The sequence below is a fragment of the Telmatherina bonti genome (genome assembly GCF_933228915.1).
Source record: "Telmatherina bonti genome assembly, chromosome: 8".
Classification (NCBI taxonomy): Eukaryota; Metazoa; Chordata; class Actinopteri; order Atheriniformes; family Telmatherinidae; genus Telmatherina; species Telmatherina bonti.
Genome location: NC_136626.1, coordinates 34804478 through 34821033, shown reverse-complemented (window position 1 = coordinate 34821033; position 16556 = coordinate 34804478). Strand labels below are relative to the sequence as shown.

Sequence of the window (16556 nt, the reverse complement as noted above, 5' to 3'; positions counted from 1 at the left end):
TTAAAGATTATTTCTAGATTAAAGATAATATTACTAAGTCTTATGGACCAGGCTGATGCTGGGAAAAACATATCTCACAGAGGAAAGGTGTAACAGTACTACAATAATAATAATGATAGTAATCGTAGTACTACCCTGTTAAATTAGTCTGGTAAGAAGCTAAATAAGTCTAAATGTAGAACTTTGTTTGTTTTTAACCCTTTCATGCATAGTGACCCTGTGGTGTGCACCTATTTACAAGCTTTTTCTTGCATATTCATGAATGAGGAGAGTATTTTTGTAAATAAACCACTTCAGCGTTTTTTTTCTTTCCTAAAATGTGAAAAATGTTGCTTTTTTTAATTTTTTTTTTTTTTTTTTTTTATTAATTCATGCATGAAAGGGTTAATGAACTTTCAGTTTATGTATTTACTTTCCAGTGTTATGTTTAATGTCCAGCAATGAAGCTACAAGTTCATAAAAGTGTCTCCATGGGGATGAATAAGGGGATGGAAGAGGAGGAGGAGGAGGCGCCTCCAGACAGAGAGGGAGTGTGCGGGATGGGCACCGAGGCCCTGGTCTGATCCCCGCATCCTCCCGGCGTCCCGCTGCGTGGTGACGTCAGGCCGTTGGACGTTGCGTGACTCCGGCCTCCGCCTCGTTATGTAACGCACAGAGATGCTGCAGCACGGAGCAGATTAGCGGGAGGAGAAGGGATGAATTGCTTGTAGGGTGATGGACAGGCTCGTGCAGGTTTCTGAGTGAGCGCGCGCCTGTACGTCAGGGTGCGCAGGAGGACAATCCGAGTCTCTCCGGTCACGTGAGCAAGATCTATATAGTGGCGTGCTTAAAAAGAGAGAATGTGGTGAATAAATGAGACCCCCCCCCCCCAGGTGTTGTCTGTGCGCCATACCGAGCCTGACGCTGCAGACGTCTGGAGTCTGAAGCTGCGCATCCGACCAGAGGCGCGCGCCTGTTTCCACACCGCTTCCACCAGTGGAAGGAAACCAATGCGGGTTTGTTCCAGACAGGACCAAGGATCGTGTTTTCCTCCTGATTGTGCCGGTTTGCTCCGACCAGCTGAGCTGCAGCGTGAAGAATGGCGGGTCCCGAGCAGCAGCAGCAGGTAGAGGAGAAGGCAGAGCGCATAGATGATGCTGAGATGGCTCTGCAAGGCATCAACATGCTGCTCAACAACGGATTCAAGGAAAGCGACGAGCTTTTCAGGCGATATAGGTAAGTGCGTGTCCTTTCCACGCGCACGGTTCACGTTGCGCCTCCAGGTAGGAACCAAACATTTTCCTCAGAGAACAGCGTGTTCTCTGCCACCAACCTGATGCTCACATGCAATAAAGCAAGAAACAGCTTGTTTCACTTGTGTCTGTGGGCCTGTGGGAGATGGTCTGTGGGCCCCTGGTGTCACCTGCTGATGACCTGCAGCTTCCCACTGACACTCACAGAATCTTTACTATGAAAATTATTTATGGAAAATGTGAAGTTAAAACTGTAAACTATTCTTCAACCTATAAAATAACCAGATTTGCTGCTTGTTTATGTTTATCCAGGACTTTAACAATCAAACAGGGTACAAGCAGGGCCGGATAAAAAGTGCACAGGCCCCTGGGCCCAGAGTGTTCCAGGGGCCCCCTTCTCCACTGCAACAATGTGAAAATTGTGAATGAAACGACATTTATAACATCTCTCAGACAATGTTACCAGTAGCAACAAACTATTGTTAGTGGTGTAACTATCTGGCTTCTCTGTACATTTTGCTTCATGTCCAAACTGCTGGTGTTTTCCCCACATGGGCCCCAAGTGGGCGTGGGTCCCTTGGCCTGTGCCCATAATTTCCATTGGATAATCCGGCCTTGGATACAAGGGGCTCCTTTCTGTGTCCAAGCTGGATATTTGTGTTTCTCTTTGTTGCATGTTGGAGAAAAATCCGCCCTGACGGTGTCTTCTGAGCACGCTCTGTTTCCTGGATCTTTGCAGAACCCAAAGGGGGGGAAAAAAGTGGTTTGCATTTTCTTTTTATGCAAAGAAATGACAAGTTTACTCGTGTTTCTGCAGGACTCAGAGCCCGTTGATGAGCTTTGGAGCCAGTTTCGTCAGTTTCCTGGTGAGTTAACAAGCACATTTCAGGAAAGAAACACAAATCAATTTAAATAAATGATCCGGAAGCAGAGTTCAGGTCATAATATTACAGAGAGAGCACAAAAGATAACACGATCAGTCAAACAGGTTGACTTATTGTCACCACGGCTTCCTATGAATGTTTTGCTTTGTCCACCCATTAACATAATGGATGCATCTTCCTGTCATAAACAGCATTACCGGCGCTGCTGAAACGCATCTGTCAAAGATGAGTGAAAGGGAATCTTTTCATGCAGGGGTCTTGCACACACTTTGTCATTTACATTGAAATGCCAGCAATGATGTCATCCTCTGACCCAGATGCTAAGCGGGCCTGTGGCGACGGCGATGCTTGAACACTATCCTGACTCGCCCAGTCATCATTAAATGCAGCGCAGCACGCTGATATGAAACCACAAACACTCACACAATCCAGTCTTTTCGTGTGACTTCATTTGATGCCTTTACATTTTTTTTTTAAAGATCCCTTTTGGTCTGAGCTGCAGCACAGTGAAGGTTTCCTGCTTCAGTCAGCAGAGATGCATGTTCAGCCCCACACACAGCTGTGCAGATGTCACCGTGTTCCTCCGTTCGCCGCCACGCAGAAGGAGCCCTTTGTCCCTTCCTGCTAACTCTGTTGCATAATCCCGCTTCGCTTCTGTTGCAAAATCTCAAGTAAGCTCAGGCATGAATCTGTAACGAGACTTCTTCATATCAGGACTATCATGTTAGATCATGTTTCCAGATGGGAGGCCATGTTTCAGGCGTTAGGGCGTGCTGTCGGGTCATTTGGAGGCTCAGCCCGTCTCCTGCGGTCCAGATGGAAAGTTCTTACAACCAGATGATGACGAGACGCTGTGTGTGTTCACATCTTTTACATTTACTCATCACTGCACTGGAATAAAAAGTAAAATAAAAGCTGCGGTGGCAGAAAATTACTGTAGAAAGGAAACAAAACAAATCATAAAATTCCAGTAAAATTACATAACAATAGAAATATTAATACAGTTTTCCTACATTTTAATCCAGCTTTTAAATGTTTAATGAAAAACATTCATTCATTCATTTTCCTAACCGCTGAGTCCGATGAAGGGTCGCGGGGAAGCTGGAGCCTATCCCAGCAGTCTTTGGGTGAAAGGCGGGGTACTCCCTGGACAGCTCGCCGGTCCATCGCAGTGATGAAGAACATTTATAATAGAAGTTAAATTCCATGTAAATATGGTCAAATCTAAAAAAAACCCAAATATTTGTCTAACAGTGATAGAAAATCATGTTATTTTGATTTTATTACAACATTTTATGAGAGATTATTGTCTTTAGTGTTATCAAATTACACATCAATGATAAAAATGTATTTATGATATACTTTATTGATCCAAGTTGGGAAGTTTGACCTTCCTGTAAGCCATTCCTCTCTGGGATGTGCCGGGGTGCCTGGCGCTCTCGTGGCTGGGAAGCAGTTGGAGCGAGGGTGTTCAGCTCCATGTATCTCTGCTCCAACACAGCTGACTCAGATGAAAGAGTCTTTGTGCAGAAGCTGATAGGCTGTTTGATGCGTTTAGCTTGATTCAGGTGCGTTGAAGCAGGAACACATGGAAAACCTGCTGGATTGTGGACCTCATAGGACTGAGTTGGAGGGTTAAGGTCCAGTAGTCCAGCATCATCACCAGTCCTGAGACTTGAAGCCAGGTCCGCCAGCTCAGAGTCCACCTCTTTAAAGAGGTGCTATTCTGGTATTTGGAGTTTTCTGAGCTTTCTACAGTGTTACGGTGTTGAATCCTCATCAGACATGTGAACAGCACTGTTTTTTATCACCTAAACGCATGTTTGGGTTTGAGTTCCAGCACTCTCTCCGTTCGGTTTCCATGGCGATGAAAAACGCGTCGTTTTAGAGAGTTTTTTCTACTTGGAAATCCTTGTGATGTCCCGGGGGATAAGGTTCGGTGATTGGTTACCTTCTACTGGTTAACAAGGGCATGTACAAATACATCAGGCGGGTGGAGAACGTGGGATAAAGTTATTTCCAACGATGGCTGGTGAGTTTACCAAAGAGAGACATCCTGCTGCATTCGTTGCTGTGGGTTGCTGTTTTCCACTTCGTTTTCAGGCTCTGATTCAGGTTCCAACATGTAGGACTGTATGCTATGTGTTGACATTGTAGTTTGTTTTTTTTATTGAGTTCATATGAGCCTAATCCTTCTGTTTATGAGATGTTACAATGACGGCGAAAGCAGGTGCGGTGCGCGCTCCCGATGTAGCGCGGTGGCGGGAGGCGGGGCTTAATGCGGAAGAGTCTCAATCCACTCGTTTTGCCCGCAGGCTGATCTGACAGCCTACGGAGAGGGTCGGTCTGAAGTAAATAAAGCCATTTGTGACAATAACTCCATCAATCCCAGCCCTTCTGGTTTCAGAAATAAAAATAAATTAGCCTTAAAATGCACAAAATAGTTCCACTTTAACCTTCTGACAGACATTGCATAAATAAAAATCAGCTTCATAAATAAGCACATTTAAAAGAAAACAGACGCTGTTCAGTTTAAAAACACCACAAATGATTTAAACAAATACCAGAAAACACCACTGATGTGCGTTAGAACAGTTCTTTTATGTAAATAAAGAACAATAAATATTCAATGTATTTTCACAGAAGTATTTTTTGTAATACTTAATATTTGAACATAGTATGAACATAAAAACAGTGTCAGCAATGGCCAGAAAATGTGCATCATGTGCAGAGCTGTTGAACGTTGCCATGTGTACACACACACACACCTGTGTGTTTCCACACCTACACAGACACCATGTCAAGCATGCATGTGGACTGATGCACCTGCTCACATATGCTTCCATGCAAACATCTACATACAGCAGCAGTTTGTGGTGTAGCAAACACTGCAAATACTCCGCCTTAAAAAACAAGAAAAAATAAACAAAAATGAGGCAAATGTTGCTTAAAATAAAATAAATTATCTGCCAACAGAACAAGAAAAGGTTTCCCAAAACAAGTAAAAATACTCTTAAAACAAGAGGAATTCTCTGGCATAAAAACTAAGAATTATCTTACCTTTAACATAATAAGCATATGTGTACTCAATTTAAGATTTTTTCATCTTACTTAGATTTCAGTTTTTGCAGTGAACACTTTAAGATATTTATGTGGTTAAGAGTGTTTTTTATCTGACTTTACACCAGACATAAATTTTCTCCTGCCTGACATGTATTTTCACTTATTTCTCAAACAACTGAAATAATGAAGAAAAAAGTAATAATACAGTTTTTTAACAGGGTTCATGAAGGCTAATTGTGAGTTTTCTCGTGTTTTTTCATCACAGAATGCCATGATGACGTTTGAGGAGGAGAAGATGCAGACCGCCTGTGACGATCTGCGGACCACCGAGAAACTGTGCGAGAGCGACAGCGCTGGAGTGTTGGAGACAATCAGAAACAAGATTAAAAAGAGCGTAAGTGCCCTGAAATCCTGTAAACAGATGTGTTTAACAGTGAGAATCAGTTTCAGCTGAATTCCAGCGTGGATGGCACGGACGTATCTCACCGCCAGAGCGTGTTTCAGCCCGGATAATCATGTTAGGTTGTCCAGCGTTTGGTGTAATGCTGCAGACTGCAGTGAGATCATGCCAAACTCCCTCACAGATTCAGTTAGTGCTTCTCTGAAATTTAATCAGCAAATTGGTGGCGGAGTCATGCAGTCGCCTGGCGGCTTTGTGTTATTCAGGAAACTCCTCTTTCTGCATAGCAGATGTGTGGAAACCATGCTGAGCTGCATACACTACAACGGTGTTTATGTGTGTTTTAGATGGACTCCCAGAGGTCAGGCGTGCTGGTGGTGGACCGCCTGCAGAGACAGATCATTGTCGCTGACTGCCAAGTCTACCTGGCTGTTCTGTCTTTCGTCAAGCAGGAGCTCTCAGGTAATTCAGGTCCAGCTTGCAGGACAGGAGGTGTTGTGAGATGAGTTCTGACGCTTTCATCACTCTGTAGTTTCTGTTTTTAAAAAAAGACTCCAGACTTTCATGCCAACAGAGGCTCCAGCCTCTCTGAGAACCTGTGGAGGATGAAGAAATGAATTTGTGAGCTGTATTAGGTGTAGGGACATCACAATTACAGTTTTCCTCTGCATAATTGTCATCATGATTTCAGGATTATCATTATTATTCTGTGTTAAAGGATTTTATAACACTATAAATGTGTGAAATGAGATGATCCTTATAGGTCTTTTCATTTGATTTATTTACATCTTTTGATACCAAAATTATTTTATAGCAAAAAACACTGAAAAGTCTCACTGCAACTACAGCCCTTCTACTGTATAAAGAATAAATAAATCCTAAATATTACCTCTGGGTTTCTGTCAGAGAAAGAGATGTAGAGGCTACAGAACCTCCACCTGGACCTGAGAGGCTTCTTTCCAGAAACTTCATTATAAAAGCCTGACTGGAGAATTTCTAAACCCAGGAGAAACATCTGTCCAGCTTTTACTTCCAGCAGAATATCTGCTGTTTGACTCAGAAATAAAGCTGCAACAGAGGAAATAAAGAAACAAGACCACATTTCTGGAATTAAACACATCATTAAACACTGAGGACTAAAAAGCATCGACAAGTTGCAAGTTGGTCATGTTAGAACAGAGAAACTATTCTGGTTTTCCTCATCAGTGTGACGTAACGTTCAGTGATGCTGTAAACCCAACCAGTCGTACATGATTACAGAACAGCAAATAACACGAGGACCTATCAGTGTTACGTTGGATTTAACCAAACTACTAAACATTTAGCTTCACTTCAGGCTTATCCTGCAGGAGGTGAAACTTGTTGGCTGTCTTTCCTCTTTTCCCTGAAAATGTTATATCAGAGAAAACAGCGCATCAGCCTGTAAAACAGGCTCATCGGTCTCTTTCTTTTTTCTTGCATAACCCAAAAAATTTGCATAAAAAATTTGCTTGGAGAGAATAATTTCCTCTGCTCCAACACAAAAACAAAGCGACACATGCAGCAACACATGCAGCAGCAGCAACACAAGCAGCAACACATGCAGCAGCAGCAACACAAGCAGCAGCAACACATGCAGAAACACAAGCAGCAGAAACACATGCAGCAACACAAGCAGCAGCAACACATGCAGCACCACAAGCAGCAGCAACACATGCAGCAGCAGCAACACAAGCAGCAGCAACACAAGCAGCAACACAAGCAGCAACACATGCAGCAGCAACACATGCAGCAACACATGCAGCAGCAACACATGCAGCAGCAACACAAGCAGCAGAAACACAAGCAGCAGCAACACATGCAGCAGCAACACATGCAGCACCACAAGCAGCAGCAACACATGCAGCAACACATGCAGCAGCAACACATGCAGCAACACAAGCAGCAGCAACACATGCAGCAGCAGCAACACAAGCAGCAGCAACACAAGCAGCAGCAACACAGGCAGCCGCAGCAACACAAGCAGCAGCAACACATGCAGCAGCAGCAACACAAGCAGCAGCAACACATGCAGCAGCAGCAACACAAGCAGCAGCAACACATGCAGCACCACAAGCAGCAGCAGCAACACATGCAGCAGCAACACATGCAGCAACACATGCAGCAGCAACACATGCAGCAGCAGCAACACAAGCAGCAGCAACACAAGCAGCAACACATGCAGCAGCAACACATGCAGCAGCAACACATGCAGCAGCAACACATGCAGCAACACAAGCAGCAGCAACGCATGCAGCAGCAACACATGCAGCAATACAAGTAGCAGCAACACATGCAGCAGCAACACAAGCAGCAACACATGCAGCAACACATGCAGCAGCAACACAAGCAGAAACACAAGCAGCAGCAACACATGCAGCAACACAAGCAGCAGCAACACATGCAGCAGCAACACAAGCAGCAGCAACACAAGCAGAAACACAAGCAGCAGCAACACAAGCAGCAGCAACACATGCAGCAACACATGCAGCAGCAACACAAGCAAAAACACAAGCAGCAGCAACACATGCAGCAACACATGCAGCAGCAACACAAGCAAAAACACAAGCAGCAGCAACACATGCAGCAACACATGTAGCTGCAACACATGCAGCAACACATGCAGCAGCAACACAAGCAGCAGCAACACATGCAGCAACACAAGCAGCAGCAACACATGCAGCAGCAACACATGCAGCAGCAACACAGACAGAAACACAAGCAGCAGAAACACATGCAGCAGCAACACATGCAGCAACACATGCAGCAGCAACACATGCAGCAACACAAGCAGCAGCAACGCATGCAGCAGCAACACATGCAGCAACGCATGCAGCAGCAACACAGGCAGAAACACAAGCAGCAGAAACACATACAGCAGCAACACAGGCAGAAACACATGCAGCAGAAACACAAGCAGCAGCAACACATGCAGCAACACAAGCAGCAGCAACACATGCAGCAGCAACACATGCAGCAACACAAGCAGCAGCAACACAAGCAGCAGCAACACATGCAGCAGCAACACATGCAGCAGCAACACATGCAGCAACACAAGCAGCAGCAACACAAGCAGAAACACAAGCAGCAGCAACACATGCAGCAACACAAGCAGCAGCAACACAAGCAGAAACACATGCAGCAGCAACACATGCAGCAACACATGCAGCAGCAACACAAGCAAAAACACAAGCAGCAGCAACACATGCAGCAGCAACACAAGCAAAAACACAAGCAGCATCAACACATGCAGCAACACATGCAGCAGCAACACATGCAGCAACACATGCAGCAGCAACACAAGCAGCAGCAACACATGCAGCAGCAACACATGCAGCAACACAAGCAGCAGCAACACATGCAGCAACATGCAGCAGCAACACAGGCAGAAACACATGCAGCAGCAACACATGCAGCAGCAACACAGGCAGAAACACATGCAGCAGCAACACATGCAGCAGCAACACATGCAGCAGCAACACAGGCAGAAACACATGCAGCAGCAACACATGCAGCAGCAACACAGGCAGAAACACATGCAGCAGCAACACATGCAGCAGCAACACATGCAGCAGCAACACAGGCAGAAACACATGCAGCAGCAACACATGCAGCAGCAACACAGGCAGAAACACATGCAGCAGCAACACATGCAGCAGCAACACATGCAGCAGCAACACAGGCAGAAACACATGCAGCAGCAATACACAGAAGTTGTTTATCTTTGTTTTCCTTCCATGAGGAAGTTGCTCTGATCTGCGGTTCAGACGTGATTCTGCATGGAAAGTGATGACTTTTAGTGATCTCTACGAGTAATTACTAGTAGCACTTGACACTGTGAGTAATTGTAGGTAGAAGTGTACTTTGTATCAGTGTTTGTGGCCACACATGCTTGGCTTTAAGACGTTCTGCTGTTGCAATCTATCTCCCATCTTTAAGGTTCTGATCTCTGAACATTTCCACTGCAAACCTCTTCAACAGTATCTGTATTTCCATTAACAGCTTATATTAAAGGAGGCTGGATTCTCCGTAAAGCGTGGAAGATGTACAACAAATGCCACAGCGACATCAGCCAGCTGCAGGAGACCTGTCAGCGGAGATCGTCTGGCAGCCACGAGACCTTCTCAGCAGACAACGCCAACCACAATGAACCGGTGGAGAACGGTGTGACCGCAGAGGCCCTGGACCGACTCAAGGGCTCCGTCAGCTTCGGCTACGGCCTCTTCCACCTCTGTATATCAATGGTACCACCGCACTTGCTCAAGATCATCAACCTCCTTGGTTTCCCCGGTGACCGTCTCCAGGGCCTGTCCTCCCTCATGTACGCGAGCGAGAGCAAAGACATGAAAGCACCTCTGGCGACGTGAGTAGGCTCTCGTCTCATCAAATATTCTTCTAATAAAACCGTCTGCATTTACTGTTGTATGCTAAATGGAAACATTGATTTTAGGCTTATTACAGCGACGGGTTTTAAGGTATTTAAACTACTATAAACAATAGAAGCATACTGGTGGTTTCATGGTCTGCAGCTTCTGAGTTCGTTGCATCCTTACATACATAATGACATAATCATAGACGGCTAAGTAGGCGCCAAAACCAAACTAACTGGAAGGTTATAGAACACACCTATATAATGGGCTTTGTGAGCTTAGTGAGCTGTGTTTAAGTGTTGTGTTCATATCTTTATATCTATGCATCCAAATAAGACCTAAAAAGTTCATTTTAAGTTCAGTTTTTATTTTACAGATTAAAAGAACTGCTGGTGCTAATTTTTTTAACTTTGACGATGAAATAAAATAAAAAAAGAAATTGTAAAAACTTTGACAATGTCCTTCAACTACAGATTCAAAGAGGTTGGGACATGATTTAATATGTAAATGAACCAGAGTTGAATGATTTGCGCTTCTCGTAAATTATTATTAAAACAATATATTAAGATGATGAAAGATAAAATATAATTATTTTGGGATTTCAAACGGCAGCAATGTTTCTTCAAAAAGCTGTGGAGCATCTCCTCTTCCTCTAACATCTGTCTGTAAACATGTGGGAAGTGCAGCTGCTGGAGTTTTTCCTGGTCTGGTCCGATGTAGGATTCCAGCTGCTCTGCAGGATTTCTGCTTCCATGATGCTCCAGATGTTTTGTACTGGTGAAACTGGACTGCAGCAGACCAGTTCTCCTGTTCCACCATGCTGCTGTGATGATGCAGGATGTGGTTCAGCATGGTGGAACCTGCAAGGTCTTCCCTAAAAGAGACTTTTCAGCATGATGATGCCTTGCCAGATGTGCACATTGACTGTTTAATGTGCTCTAATGTACCTTCATACCAGCAGAGGAGCAGCTTTTGAACTGAGTGCTAATAACAGCTGCAAGGTTCCTTTTCCAAGAAGGATTTTATGCAGCGATTTCCCAGATAAAATCATGCCTGTTCTTAATGCAATGTTCCATGAAGGTCCCAAGATCACTCCATGTCTGGGTTTGTAGCTGAATTCCCGGCTAATAGAGATGTCTTCAGTCTGAAAGTCCCCTGAAGATATTTTATGATGCAAATGAAGGAATATTCAAAGTCTTTCCCATTTTAAAATTAGAAATTTTACTCAGAAATTGCTCCACAGTGTGTAGATGCAGTGCAGATAGCTGAATAGCTTTACTTCTGAGAGTCTCTGCCTCTCTGACATGCTCTTTCAGACACATTGCCATGTGATCGACCTGTTTCTAGTTAATCTAGTGAGCTGCAACATGTTCCTCTGGCTGTTTCTTTTTGGTAGCAACATGTCAAAGTTAAAGTTGGTGGTAGGTCATGTTGGGGAGTTCGCAAGATGTGAAAGTGGTGCCTTGTCTTGGCTCCTCCCCCTCTGGTTTTGCTCTTTGCGTGATCCAAGGCTTTTTTATTTCCACCGCCAAGGAGGTTATGTTTATACAGGCGTTTATCTGTTTGTGTTCAAGATAACTCAAAAAGCTATGGATGGATTTTGATTAAATTTTCAGGAGGAGTTTCCGAGTGTTTTTATAGTTCGCAGCTTTTTCCACCAAAGATTTTCTCTTTCTCGGCTGTTTAGCGGGAGGAGGTAAATAAACCGAGCCGGGTCGGAGAAATCCTTCCTGCATTTTCTCAGCCATGTTTGTCTTCTGAGTTTCTTCTTCACTACTTTGTATTTTCGCCCTAACACGCTGTTTATATGCAGGGTGTGGCTATCAGGTATGCGCTGCTGGAGGGGGAGGAGGGGAGCCAGGAGAAGAAGCATACGAAATAAAAGAAATGAACAACTCCATTTGCGTCCGTAGATTGGATTGTTCAGAGTTTTTACAGATTTACAGTAAACTGAGGGGTCTAACTATATTTCTTATTGTACATGATTACAGAATGTATAGACTACTATCAGGACGAGGAACCGCTTCACCCAGAGGAATAAATAAATTTCTTTGAGCAAGATTATCAACTATGGCTTTTTATTTTACACATATTGATGCTATGAGGTCATTTTTCTAATGAAACAATAACACATCTTAATTTTAACATCAGATTTGTTCACGATAAATGTGAATAAAATATAGGTTTATGGATGATTATACAGCTGTAGTCATGTAGTAATGAGCACATGACCATTGGAGATGCTACTTGACAAAAAGTGGTGTTGTATTTCTAAACTTTATTACTTTATTAAGGCACACAAACCATGCAGGTCCATAGAAGATACTAAGTAAGAATAAAACATATTCAAAAATTAAACAAACTACACAATGTCAAATATTTTCTATAAAGGTTGTGATTCCACAGACTAGAACCAGAAACTGACTGAGCTTAATACCATTTTAAGATATTAAATATATCTGAAGTTCATAAAGAATAGACAGAAAGATAAGATAAAACAGTGTATTCACTCTAAGCCTTGACAGGCATGCCCACTATCCACATTTTCACAGCTACATTTAAAAAAATTTCAGTTAAAACAGGAAAACTTGAAAGATTTTTTTTTTTTTAATGCTTCTCTTTAAAAATCTAATTTTCTTCAGTTTTTCATTTTTAAATATTCTAAAAAAATATTATGAATAAAATATAATTAGGATAAATAGATAAATAAACTGTGGAAGAATTTTAGGAAGTTGTTCCTCAGCCTAAAAGCAGCTGAGACTGCTTGTTGCAGTGTAACATGAGTGTAACACGGAGCTTCAGGAAGTGAGAAGCTGGGTTAAATCCCTCGTTTTGCTGCGCAGGTTGGCCCTCCTGTGGTACCACACAGTAGTACTGCCGTTCTTCGCTCTGGATGGCTCTGACACACACGCCGGTCTGATGGAAGCCAAAGCTATCCTCCAGAGGAAGTCGGTTGTGTACCCCAACTCATCCCTCTTCATGTTCTTTAAGGGACGAGTTCAAAGGTTAGAGGTACGTTAACTCAGTGTAAAGAGCTTGTGGCATGCAAGCCAAAGTCCATCACAGCTTCACATTGTTTGTTTGTATTATTGTTGGAGATGGTGGCTGAAAAGCAGGATCTGGAAAAATATTTTCATCCACCAGCACAGCAGCCTCTGTTCCAGCACATACAATTAGCACGTGTGTCACAGAGTCCATCAACTCACACGTCTGATCAACCATCTACCGCACTCATCCAGCATATGCATGTAGTCTGTCTAACATGATTACCGTTACCTGTGGGTGCGTGTGCTTTCTCCTCTGTCCCCAGTGCCATATCAACAGTGCTTTGGCCTGTTTCCATGATGCATTAGAACTTGCATCAGACCAAAGAGAGATCCAGCATGTGTGTCTCTATGAGATTGGTACGTGTTTTCTCACCAGGTTAGTGACATATTGACCTCTGGGCTGCAGTACAGAGAGTTACCCTCTCTGCATGTCTTTGTCAGGTTGGTGTAGCATGATAGAGATGAATTTCGAAGATGCGTACCGAGCGTTTGAAAGACTGAAGAACGAGTCGCGCTGGTCACAGTGTTACTATGCCTACTTAACTGGAGGTAAGGCTGACCAGCACTAACCAAAGCTCACAGGTTTATTCTCTGGTGTTTCTTCATGATCTCTCCTTTTTGGTTTGCTTTCAGTGTGTCAGGGTGCTTCAGGAGATCTGGATGGAGCAAGTGGAGTTTTTAAAGATGTCCAGAAGCTTTTCAAGAGAAAAAACAACCAGATCGAGCAATTTGCTGTCAAAAGGGTTGGAAATACTTCAGTTAATACGCTTTTCTGATTTTTTTTTCTCTGTTCTGAAAGATGTCACAAACTTTTCCTTCTGTTTGGTTCTTATTTACAGGCTGAGAGGCTGAGGAAGGTCTCACCCACTAGAGAGCTATGTATCCTTGGCGTCATCGAAGTACTTTATCTGTGGAAAGCACTTCCAAACTGCTCCTCATCGAAACTGCAGATAATGAATCAGGGTTGGTGAATCAGGCTGTATGATTCAGAGCATAACCAGATAGGCTGCAGGCCAATGTGTAAGAATTATATTTTCATCCTGCTTGACCATTTGCTGTGGTTTGAACTCAGTATTACAGAGTTTAGATGATGCATCGTGCAGAGGCCTGAAACATCTCCTGCTTGGTTCCATTCATAAATGCCATGGAAACATGAGAGATGCTGTTCAGGTAGAAACATACTCTGAGCAAGCAATGGCTTTCCACTTCATCTAAGATGCTAATTATACTAACCTTGCTATCTTTGTTTAACTTCTCTGATCCAGTCATTCCAGCTGGCTGCTAGAGATGAATATGGACGACAAATCAACTCCTACATTCAGCCTTATGCCGTTTATGAGCTGGGATGTGTCCTCATCGCAAAACCAGAGGTCAGTTATTTGCATGCTGCATTCAGATCTTTTATGATGATTTGTATTTGGATTGCTAATTGTAAACATGTTGTAATTCTGCACTTTCTTCTTCAATTCAGACGGTGGGAAGAGGAAGATCCTTTCTTCTTCAAGCCAAGGTAAAATGACAAGGAATTTGGTGAAAAAAACAAAGATAAAGTTTTTTTCTAAAATGTACTAACATTAAACAGATCTAGTATTTGTTACCAGCAGAAAGAGACAAAGGCTGCAAAATGAACAAGTAACAGTGATATGGATGATTCTATGATCATGTTAATTAGTAAAAGTAAGGGTGTCGGGATTGGGTATAAAAAGTTGATACACCTACAGCGAAGAGATTAAAGAAGGAAAAGCTAAGGCCCGAAAAACCAGTGCTGATATCAATGACCTTCGATTTCATGGACATTAACACTGCTTGAGAAACCAAAATACTACTAGGATCAATATAGCCACATAAACTTTTGAGTAGCTTAGAAAAGTATTTTCTAACTTTGCTTTGAAATGACGTCACACCAATAGCTGCCTGATGCATTTTTTTGTCCCGCTGCACTGCTTATAGACGTTTTGCTAAAAAGTCTAAAACTTACTAGCATCTGCAACTAGTAGTTTTGCATGTGGGAACATCTCACTATGCTTCTGTAAATATAAAGTAATACTTGGAATGGAGAGCAAGGAGGAGGAAGTTAAATAATTTTGTTTTTTAATCGTAATGGGGAGTATAAGAAACAGTAAATAAGCTGGCTAAGTTTGAAATTGGTTTGAAAGAATTTAAGTTTTGTGCAGACTTCAGGTTTTTCTGGTACTTTTTCCAGATGTTGGAGCAGAAAAACTTAGAGTGCATTTACATCAGGATAGTCTGCTAGACTCGGTTTGATTGGGGACTCGGCTCAGTTGTAGGGGGGTGTATCCATGTGGACCAAGATCGTGTTCACGCTGCACTTTGGTCAAACCAGCCAAGCAATTACAATAATATATCCCCATTAACCGATTTGATACTTTTCAAATTTAGCTTAGAGTCCTAAATGACAGGGTACACCCTGGATAGCTCGCCAGTCCATCGCAGGGCACACACAATAAAAATAATAAAAAATTGCTCTATTCTTTGGGTTTGATGCTGGTATCTGATTGTAGATTTGTACATGTTTTCTACATACAATGAACTTGGTGAAGACAACAATGAGTCATTTCCTTTGATAAATAAATAAAAATTCAACTGAATAAATCACAGATTTATGTTTGTGAAGCACTTTATAAAATTAGCATGTTTTTCTGGAAACTAATTTTGTTCTCCAGCAAATAGAAAATAACTTAGATTGTTCATGTTTAACTTAATGTGTTTATGTTGTTTGTCATTTATTTCAGGAGGATTTTACAGGCTACGACTTTGAAAACCGACTTCATGTTCGCATCCATTCAGCCTTGGCTTCTTTGAAGGAAGTGGTGCCTCAGTGACTCCAGGAAGGGAAGTTTCGATAAGCTAAGCTTTGCACAAAGTCTAAAGCTACACAGTCACTGTTCGACATCCTGGTTATCAGACTCCTGTGTTATTCATTCCTGAATAATTTAAAGACATATTGTACACGTGTTTGTCACCCCCTACCCAGTCAAGACTGATAAAACGGTGCCATCTCTGTGCATTTTGTACAACAACAGATGTACAAACTGTGTTAATATTAACACACAGTTGACATAGGGGTTGTCAGGGTTGATAGTGATTTCTTAAATCTCAAAAGTTAAACTGGTGCAGATGTGTTTTGTTAGCCAGCAAGCTAATCACCAGTGTAATTAACTAGCCAGCAAGCTAATCACCAGTGTAATTAGCTAGCTAGCCAGCAAGCTAATCACCAGTGTAATTAGCTAGCTAGTCAGCAAACTAATCACCAGTGTAATTCGCTAGCTAGCCAGCAAGCTAATCACCAGTGTAATTAACTTGCCAGCAAGCTAATCACCAGTGTAATTAGCATCACCAGCAAGCTAATCACCAGTGTAATTAGCTTGTTAGCCAACAAGCTAATCACCGGTGTAATTTGTTAGCCAACAAGCTAATCACCAGTGTAATTAGTTAGCCACCAAGCTGATCACCAGTGTAATTAGCTAGCCAGCAAGCTAATTGCAAGTGTAATTAGTTAGCCAGCAAGCTAATCGCCAGTG

General features: G+C 42.7%; 1 protein-coding gene across 2 annotated transcripts; it reads left to right on the top strand.

Moving 5' to 3' along the window:
- Nucleotides 1-1078: 1078 nt before the first annotated feature.
- On the top strand, nt 1079-15857 carry LOC306759577 (tetratricopeptide repeat protein 39C-like; the record flags this gene model as incomplete). 2 transcript variants are annotated; one of them, XM_079245257.1, is made up of 14 exons in its annotated part: nt 1079-1215; nt 2050-2098; nt 5445-5573; nt 5927-6041; nt 9600-9960; nt 12811-12979; nt 13278-13371; nt 13456-13563; nt 13648-13757; nt 13854-13977; nt 14087-14184; nt 14280-14384; nt 14486-14524; nt 15768-15857. In XM_079245257.1, the coding sequence occupies 14 exons, from the start codon at nt 1079-1081 to the stop codon at nt 15855-15857; spliced, it is 1728 nt and encodes a 575-aa protein (XP_079101383.1). The 2 variants fall into 2 exon arrangements, with proteins under 2 accessions (XP_079101383.1, XP_079101382.1); XM_079245256.1 differs by having other exon boundaries at nt 5445-5612.
- Between the last annotated feature and the right edge of the window lie 699 nt (nt 15858-16556).